This window comes from Melanotaenia boesemani, chromosome 11 (genome assembly GCF_017639745.1).
Source record: "Melanotaenia boesemani isolate fMelBoe1 chromosome 11, fMelBoe1.pri, whole genome shotgun sequence".
Taxonomy (NCBI): Eukaryota; Metazoa; Chordata; class Actinopteri; order Atheriniformes; family Melanotaeniidae; genus Melanotaenia; species Melanotaenia boesemani.
In genome coordinates this window covers 18,177,004-18,186,277 of record NC_055692.1, presented here as the reverse complement: position 1 = coordinate 18,186,277, position 9,274 = coordinate 18,177,004, and the positions used below count along the sequence as shown (strand labels likewise).

Sequence of the window (9,274 nt, the reverse complement as noted above, 5' to 3'; positions counted from 1 at the left end):
CTTTTTTTGTTTTTTTTTTAATAAAAAAATATTTTCATCACAGGAAAAAATTAGCATGATGTTTAAAATATGAAGTTCAATGATTTTGACGTTTTAACTTTTTAAATGACCATTAGAAACATTCTGTAAATGTTGGAAAAATTTTATAATTGAGTTGGGACTGGTTTTGACAGAGTAAAGCAGTGTTTCTGTTTTTAACTAAATGTTCCCTATTGTAGAATTTTTAGCTGTTAAATAGTTTGGAGCTACCTTTGTTCTATTTTTAATTTCATAGTAGCTACACTAGTCACTTCTGGAGACATGTCTGAGCTGTAGGCGGTTCAGTACTTTTCAAGCAATAATAATGGTGCCTTCACAGATGAGCAAGTACCACAATGTGTGTAACATGCAAGCTTTTGAGCTATAGTAGCGTGTTGATGTTAATCCCTAAAACTGAAATGATTATTCCCCTTTTTTTTTTTTTTTTTTTGGAAAGTGATAAACACATTCCTGTCTTTACTACAAAAAAAAACCTTAGTGATTTTCTTTTTCCCCCCACTCGTATCAAAAGGGTCAACATCATAGTTTTTATGCTGCATTTTACGTAACTTCCAGTCCTAAACATGTTGCAGATGTCTAAGAAAATTAAAGTCATTGACAGTCTTAAAAATATAAAGTTTATTAAGTGCTTTTTGCAGACAAACAGCTGTACATAAAATAAGTAAAGCAAATGCCAATAAAAGTTAAGTCAAAAATACAAATCAAAGATTTCAACAAAAAGGTTGTTTGAACAAGATATATTTTTTTTTATTTACTAAGTGTGTTCTCAGTATTTTAATAAAATGTAGGCAAAAAGGAAAGGAGGGAAAAATTTTGAAAATAAATTTGGTTATACTGAATTAGACTATATTTATGCTGAGTTGCCAAACCTTGAATGAAAAAAAAGATCCTAAAAAGGAACAGACAAAGTCAGAATACTTGAAATGTTCTTCTGTTGGTACCTGTATGATAATCCACTCACTTACATATAAGACTGGAGTACAGCACATGTGCCACACCAGTGATGAGGTTATGGTTTGCAAACTCAAGGATAAGGAGAAGAATTGGGTATTCACTGTGTCTCTTGTCCAACGTGGACTCCTCACACAAGCCCATCCAATGAAGCAGCAGTGTTTGCATGGCTTCAGGGAAAAGTTCAGTGGCCAGTTCCTCGGCAGGGGGCAAATCACTAATTTGCTCAATGTGCTGAACTTTAAAGCACTCTACTTTCTGGCTGATGGTGCTGTTGGCTGCATGAAACTGCTGGCCAAGCCAACGTCCCATGCAAGTAAGCAGGTAACTTGAATATACTGAGTCTTTCGCCCAGTCTTTAGCCATTAACAAAGCTAACACAGTTTCTGCTGCATCCTTTTCCTCTAAATTGTCATTCATGTACCGATCAATATTCTCCAAAATAAGTAAGATGGTCTCCAGTCGTGCGGTGCATCTATGTGGTTGGGAGGAGAGCTGATCATCCAAGCTGTGCAACTTTTCTCTCAGTGTGAACACAATTGGTTCGCTTTCTTCAGTTTGCAAGCTACGCTTAGGGAAAGAACAATAATCATGGTCTGCTGACGTATCAGCTTTATCACTGCTACACACATCCATTAGTTCCCCAACAACCTGACAGGAATGAGGCTGAGATGTTTCACTTTTTGATTGTGTAAAAGAAATGCTGGTGGAAACCATAACATCAAGCTGCACACTGAGGTTGTAATTCATTTTCAGTGGGCTGTCATTGATCTGTGATTTCCAAATATCCTATAAAGGAGAGATAATCATGTTAAATCATAAGTTAACAGTTATACGTGTATATAAAATGAGTACATAATTTGGATGTACACTATATTCATGTACCTGGAGGTTTTCCAGCACTACCAACTGCTCTTGTTTACTATACATTTCAAAGGCCACTCGAAAAAGTCCTTGAATGCTGTAAAACCACAGGCTGTTACTTGCAGCAGGTACCTTTAAGCCCTGGAATCTAAATGCTGAGGAAGGTGGAGGACGGAAAAAAAAGGTCCACAATTAAGTCACTGAGGTTTCTCTCCAGTTTAATACAATGTTCTCTTCTTTATGTTACCTGAGGATAAATTGATCTTTGTGGCAAGTCCTTTCTTGGCAAACTTAGCATGGCACCTGGGATGGTTCTCTGTCCGGATGTCAGTATTGGAGAGGAGATCAGCTCCCAAATAGAGTGGAATCACTGGACCCTGATTTGGAGAGGACAAATATAGAAACACCTTTTTGCTCTCTTCATTCTTATGATAGTGTGTGCATGTGTGTTGTTATCACAGAATTAATGTAAATGCAGACTTTTAAAACATGTTTTCTCCAATTATATTTAATTTTTTATATTATTTATTAAAGCATCTATGAAACGGGTGGTCCGTCTAATAATTATCTAGTAATGATACATATGAAATGGCACAGCGCGCTCTAGTGTTTTTCCTGGCTTATAAGGCGCGTACTGCAGAAAATCTACCACCTTTGCCTAATAAAATACCTTAAACATATGGGCAAACAACTCACCTGGTTGGGACATTTTGTAAGTCTGAATGATGTTAAATTTACCAAGTAGATAAAGCGAATTTTCCTAGAACCCCCGTCCCACTGCGGTAAAGTTAAATGGGTTGTTGGGCAGCCTGACATTGCTAAAAGTAAACAGAACTTCCCAATCAGTCAGGATGAGCACACTATAAAGTCAGAAAAGAACTCAAAACAGCTGCAACAAACCGCACCAGATAAAATGTGACATAAATAAAACTGGAGTGACTAAAGCCTTCAATGCTCACACAGAACAAAAATATGTCTGTGTTTACACAGTTAATAATAATAGATATACTTATGGCTGTAACTGCTCTGATGTATTGTCTGCCTTGAGTTGTTCGTTTTCTTAGGATAATTTTAGGAGGACTACGACGTTGCTGTTATCACACGAGTCGTGAAACCTGCTATACGTACTTGTGGCCAAGAAACCCCTGAACACCGTTTCCGCGACACGTGACCTAAGGATGGCCAATGAATGTGAACAGCAGTTGCTATGACCTCCGAACTGGCGTTTTCATCCACAGACTAACGTAAAAAAAATGGCTGAAGTTGATTTCGGGGATCGTGAGCTCTTTCAGCAGCTTGATGATAATGCACTGTTGCCCCCCAGGCATATTCGCTTTCCAGATGGCGATGAAGAAAACGAAGAGGAGACGACTCAACTTCGGAGCAGGCTTGAGGAGTGTGAAGACAAAATTGAAAGACTCACTGCGGAGAATATCCTTATGAGAGCGTATGCTAGCACTGTAGATGTAGCATGTCTGCTAGCACAATGAGCTTCGCGTCTGTAACCAAAACAGAAAAAACACAAGCTGTAGGTGCAATGTTTTTGTTGCATTTCTGTCTGCTTTCTTAACTAATGATCCACATAAAGTTTTACGGCGTAAATTGAATATCCTGACACGACCAAGGTAAAGTTCGTTTTGACATTTGTTATTGCTCAAATCAAGTGAAACGAAACCACTCACTAACTATGCCACGGTTAATTTCTTCCTGGTTTTACAGCGGCATCACAATTGAAGATGTCAACATCGACGGACCACTTCTACAGCTGCTTTTTACAAATAACATTGTATCAAAGTAAGCAGAGTTTCGCACAATTTAGAAGATTTAAACAATGAATGACTACAGATTATGTTCAGTTGACATGATTTTAATCAGGTTTTCCCTGCTAGGCGGTGTCGTCAAGAAATTGAAGACTGCATCTGCAGTGTGTTTTTGAAGCATCAGAAACCAAGTAATGAACAGAGGGAATCTTTGTTTCACATGAAACCGCAGGTATTTGATAAAATTATGCTTTTAAATGTATTAATGTGTTTCAGAATCAGAAAACTTAATTAATCCCATGAGGGAAATTGAATTGTTGTAGCAGCAACAACAGAACAACAAAACATGAAAAGTGTTTGCATATATGTATGTAGGGCTGGACTATATGGCAAAAAAAAAAAATGATCACAATATATTTTTTCATATTGTCCATCTCGATTTTGATCACGATTTTTTAAATACTGTCAGTTCTATAACATCTGTAAATAAAAAGACAGCCGTATGGTGAATTTGTCCAAACATAGGTCCTGGATTTATCTGGATCAGCTTTGAGGTCCCTCGTCAAATGATGATATTCACCATGCTGTTTTCTAGTTTGTAAAAATAGGATGAACCTAGGGTTTTTCTTCTCTTTTGTAGAGTCAACATCAAGATTTCTGTCAACTCGAGCAAAATCTTCTGACTCTTCATCCTTGATGCCTTGTCTGTCACGGACTGTTTAAAAAATGTCAAAATTCCCTCCAATGTCATACCTAATCAAATTTTTTGGAGACAAGCTATCAGAGTGGGATGCTGCCGCCGTTGCTGCTTTTCGCTGGTTGCCCCCTGTGTGTCGAGCCCATTATGAACGGCGTCCGACTCATGCCAGTATAGCCTTAGCTCAGATAGGGAAAGGGGGTGGCAACATTAATGACAAGAAATAATATTGTAAAGGGGTTTATTAAACAACAAAAAGGACTAAAAGAACACAATTTGTAAACAAAAGACAAAGAAACCCAAATCCAAACACTCCCAACAAAAGCATTATACTAATAACAAATAAACCTACAGCCTAAAGCAGTTCACAAACCAAATTATAACCACAAACAAATACCAAAATCAGTCCACCTAAGGCTTTTTCACTGCTGTAAAAATAGGGTAACCTGAGTCACAGGTTAGCAAAAAAAAAAACAAAAACAAAAAAAAACAACCCAGCCACAAGACCAAAGAGTTCACAATTGGCAAGCTTTTTTCCACTTGTGGCGTATATCAGTTTTTGAAAGTATAATATGCAGAAATGGGTATTCAATATTTTTAATCTTTTGTACCAGCTCCTGTAAGGCTTGCCATAAATGCCACTAATAGACGAATTTGGAGCTGACATTACAGTTTCGTCACTTGCAGCTACATGCGCAAACTGGTTGCAGAAAAGCACAGAAGTGTCATTGACAGCGATGGGAAGTGTTTGGAGAAGCAACAACTGTTACATGACGGTTATGGTTGAGAGCAAGAAGTTTCTGTTTAGCAGTCGCCGATTTATTTATTTAAATTTTTTTCTTGCACACGTATCCCACTTTTTTTTCCCCACCCATCACCAATTACCATATGCCAGAATTCCAGCACGGTGCCGGATTCCCATCACCCCTGCATCTATTTTGCTGCTCTCAGCTCCACGTTAGGTCATTCTGCTTGCCTTTATTTAACTTCTCCAGCAACTTACAAATTTTCTACAAAGTGGAGTAGAAAACCGTCAACTCTAATTGGCTGTTGTCGTCCACATTTCCCCAATGTTTGATCGAGTATATGGGCTCACAGCTGATCATTGTGATCGACCAGAAATTTATCGCAATCACTAAGCACGATCATATGACCATTCAGCCCTATATGTATGTGTGTGTGTGTGTGTGTGTGTGTGTGTGTGATGCTACAACTTTGCTGTTTAACTAAACAAACATTACTCTTTGAAGAGTTCAGCTTTTGCTTTGGATGAAGATCCACAGAAGTTTTCTGTCAGTAGTGTGAAGACAACAAAAGAGGCCTTTAAAGTAAGTACTTACTGTTGCTTTGGAACAAAGTACAGAATTTATTGTCAAATGGAGAAGAGAATCAGATATTTCATTGTACTGTTTTGTCTCCTAGGTCGTTGGAAGTGTATTATATTTCACTTCTTTCAGTGTTGACAAGCTTGGACAGCCACTGGTAAATGAAAATCCCCAACTGACAGATGGATGGGATGTTCCAACGTATCTTTAATATAGATTGTCACTTTGTCAAAAACATTTGGCACTCTTGGAACTATATAGTTTAAAAAAAAAAAAAAATTAATAGCAAAGATATCTTGATTTTTATAAGGATATGCTTATTTTATTACTTTCATATTTAAGCACACAGTACAACTAAATGGGTTCAGCATGACAAAAGTAATATAATTCCTGAATTGTTGCCAAGTTACCAACAGGTTTTTAACCAGGTCATTGGAACTAATGGACAGGAAATAGAAATGAAAGACAAAAGGTATGACCATAATATTTTAATCTTTCTTTAATTTTCATACTCCTATATTAACCTGCTTTGTTTATTTAATGAACCTATTATTGATTTTGCTTTTTATAGACCGAAGTCTATGTGTTTCAACTGCGGCTCCATCAGTCATCAGCTTAGAGACTGTCCCAAGGTATTCTTGATTTATTAATGTGATATGAGTAAACACAGAAGAGTCAGATCTTCATTAACTATTTTGTTACTACCCCAGCCTAAAGACATGGCTGCAATTAACGAGAGAAGAAAGGAGTTTAATCAGAACAACAACCAGGGCATGCAGAGTAACCAGCGATACCATGCAGATGAAGTAGAGGAGAGGTTTGCCAAGTACAAGCCTGGAGTCATGAGGCAGGTTTTTATTTTATGTACACCAGAAACAAATCTGATCCAAATGCAACATCTAATTAAACAATTGAATCTTGATCATGTAATGATATTTTCTTTTTTGCTGCATTGTGCTTTTGAAAAGTGAGGAGTTGTTGGCAGCTCTGGGAATTGATGGCAACACCTTACCTCCCCTGATTTATCGCATGAGGCAGCTAGGCTATCCACCAGGTTGGCTCAAAGAGGCAGAGATGGAGAACTCAGGTTTATCCCTATATGATGGAAATGGTAGGTCCTTTTCACTTAAGAAATTAAAACTATTATCATGTTGTAACTGTAGTAACTTACATGGAAGTTTAGTTTTGAAATGAAAAGAATCTGAATATATATATTTTTTCTTTTAATCTTTTCTTTCCTCTTTTGCAGTATCCAATGATGGCAGTGTAACAGATGGCAATAATGCACAAAACATCTCTTATGACGTTTCCAAACTGGTAGATTTCCCAGGCTTTAATGTAGCGATGCCTTACAAAATGAAAGATGTAAGTCTTACAACACAGTCATACTACTGTACTATACTATATGTATAATATTATTATTTTTTTGTTTCCCCATTTGTTTTCTTAAATTTTACATATCTGACTTTTAGGAATTCATGCAGTATGGTTCGATTCCAATACAAAGCAGCCACATGAAGCAAAACTATGCAGCCTACCTGTCCAGCAACTTTCCTCAGGTATTTCTTTTATTGTATAAAAGCATTAGATTTTTCTCTCAAAACATGTGGGCTAAAACTCATTAATCCTGTAACAACTATTTAGCTTTGAGTATACTTATTTAATATCACAGGGCAATACTTTAGCAAAGACTGTAGGTTATGTTTATGTATTTCTTCATAGACCCAGTGTGGGTTATTTGTTATATGATTGTTATAAACCCAGATAAGATATGATTTAATTTTATTATGTCTGCCTGTCTGTGGTACTAAGCTTTGGAGAACAGTTCTTATCGTTAGACCTCACTTACTCAGTCACTTGAAACATCTTTATTTGAAGTGTTATACTACTCTTAAGGGAGCAGTTATCTTTTATTTTACACTGGTGGAGAGAAGATGCAATGACTATACTATACTGTATACTATACACGCTGATTAGTACCATGAAGTAGTCACATAGCATGTTCTTCCCTTTTTATCAGCAGCCTGGTGCCACCAGCAACAAAAGACAACAAGAATTCGACTCTTACCCACAGCAAAGGAAGAAGAATAAGTCAAGCCCTGATCGGATCTCAGACAGAAGCTCAGATATGGATATTGAATCAGGTAACTGTTAATCTTTGGTATGCATCATAGATGTTCTAAACTATAACAAATTCATTAGCTTGCAGTCGTGCAATTTTCTTCATCTCAGTTTCTATTGATTTTTTTTTTTTAGCTGAATCGGCTTTTTCTTTGTTTAATCAACCAATCTTTGTAAGTTTTGATGGATTTTTATTTATATATTTCTTCTTTTCTCCAGATCCAGGAACACCTTATTGTCATAGCTCTGGCGACTTCCATTTCCAACCTCCTCCGCCCCCCGGGTCTCCTTGCTTCAGCTCACCCCCTCCTTTACCCCAGGGCACTCCCCCTGCTACACCCACCCCCCCACCTCTTCCTAAAGGTACACCTCCACTGACACCCACCAATGGCTCGCCAGCTCTGCCAGGGCGTAACTGGACAGTAGTTGATGAGACTGTTGAGGAAACAGAAGATGAGCTTACTCTTGAGGAACTGGAGGAGCAGCAGAGGCAGATTTGGGCTGCTCTAGAAAATGCTGACACTGCCACAAATAGTGACTGTGAGACACCTGCATTGGGAACACCTGCACCCAGCTCACCAAGTGTGTCCACACCTGCACATGTGGACACAGATATGAAAGAGACCGAGGAGGTAATGGATGTATTGGGACCTGCAGAACCTTGCCATAGTAATGAAATTCAAAGGAAACCGGAGATGCAAGACATTTTCACTCAAAGTCCTGGGCCTCTCAAAGTTGAAGATGACAGTCCTCAGAGCCCAGAGCCTGTGAAATCCCAAGATAATAGCCCACAGAGCCCTGGTCCAATCAAATCCCAAGATGACAGTCCACAGAGTCCTGTTCCAGAGTTATCTCATTTGGCATCTGGAGACTGTGCTTCTCCTGGGCATGTGGAGAAGGTTACAGCTGTCCCTCATCGAAGCAGGTTTGCCGCTGGCATTGTTCCATTTGAAGAAACACCTGAATTTACAGAAGTAGCAGAAGCCACAGGAACATACCTTAGGATCAGAGACTTACTCAAAAGCTCTCCACGAAGTTTGTCAAAGAAAAAATAACATCATTCAAAATACTATCATTTTTTTTTTTCAAAATATTCTGTTTTCATTTCCATCAGTTAAGATTTTTTAAGCCTTTTTGTGTTTGTGATGTATATACATTTGATCTGTAAGAATGTTGTAAGGGAGTCTTTTTAGGGATGCTATAACAAAATTAGCTTCTATCATTTTCACATTTTTGCAGCATTACTTGATTTGTTTATTTTATTGTGAAATGTGTATAATTACTGATCTGCTTTCATATGATGTTTAATTGGCTCTTTTTGTTATCCCAGTTGTAGCGTTTTTAAAACATCTAGTAAACATGCTTGTTTTTGCTTCAGTGTTTTTTTTTTTTTATTACTTTCTTCAAAAACTACTTGCACTTACATGCTCACACAATATGCACACACTAGTTTGATACACACCTACATGCATAGCTGTTAAGTATGTATGTAGGGAGACAAGTTTATATGTTTATAT

The 9,274-nt window shown here is 37.6% G+C and overlaps 2 protein-coding genes across 5 annotated transcripts; one reads left to right on the top strand and one right to left on the bottom strand.

Moving 5' to 3' along the window:
• Positions 1 to 620: 620 nt before the first annotated feature.
• On the bottom strand, positions 621 to 3,018 carry si:ch211-110p13.9 (uncharacterized protein LOC562347 homolog). Of its 3 annotated transcripts, none has more exons than XM_042000075.1 (5): positions 2,864 to 3,014; positions 2,551 to 2,672; positions 2,102 to 2,231; positions 1,876 to 2,009; positions 621 to 1,779 (listed from the first exon to the last, which is right to left on the bottom strand). In XM_042000075.1, the coding sequence occupies exons 2-5, from the start codon at positions 2,668 to 2,670 to the stop codon at positions 997 to 999; spliced, it is 1,167 nt and encodes a 388-aa protein (XP_041856009.1). In that variant the 5' UTR covers positions 2,671 to 2,672; positions 2,864 to 3,014; the 3' UTR covers positions 621 to 996. The 3 variants fall into 3 exon arrangements, with proteins under 3 accessions (XP_041856009.1, XP_041856010.1, XP_041856008.1); XM_042000076.1 differs by having other exon boundaries at positions 2,947 to 3,003; XM_042000074.1 differs by having other exon boundaries at positions 622 to 935; positions 976 to 1,779; positions 2,551 to 3,018.
• Positions 3,019 to 3,081: 63 nt separating this feature from the next.
• zcchc8 (zinc finger, CCHC domain containing 8) lies at positions 3,082 to 9,129 on the top strand. Of its 2 annotated transcripts, none has more exons than XM_042000069.1 (14): positions 3,082 to 3,285; positions 3,437 to 3,479; positions 3,574 to 3,648; positions 3,744 to 3,846; positions 5,562 to 5,639; positions 5,734 to 5,837; positions 6,043 to 6,108; positions 6,208 to 6,268; positions 6,347 to 6,483; positions 6,605 to 6,747; positions 6,886 to 7,001; positions 7,109 to 7,195; positions 7,660 to 7,780; positions 7,977 to 9,129. In XM_042000069.1, the coding sequence occupies exons 1-14, from the start codon at positions 3,108 to 3,110 to the stop codon at positions 8,810 to 8,812; spliced, it is 2,148 nt and encodes a 715-aa protein (XP_041856003.1). In that variant the 5' UTR covers positions 3,082 to 3,107; the 3' UTR covers positions 8,813 to 9,129. The 2 variants fall into 2 exon arrangements, with proteins under 2 accessions (XP_041856003.1, XP_041856002.1); XM_042000068.1 differs by having other exon boundaries at positions 7,657 to 7,780.
• Positions 9,130 to 9,274: the final 145 nt, after the last annotated feature.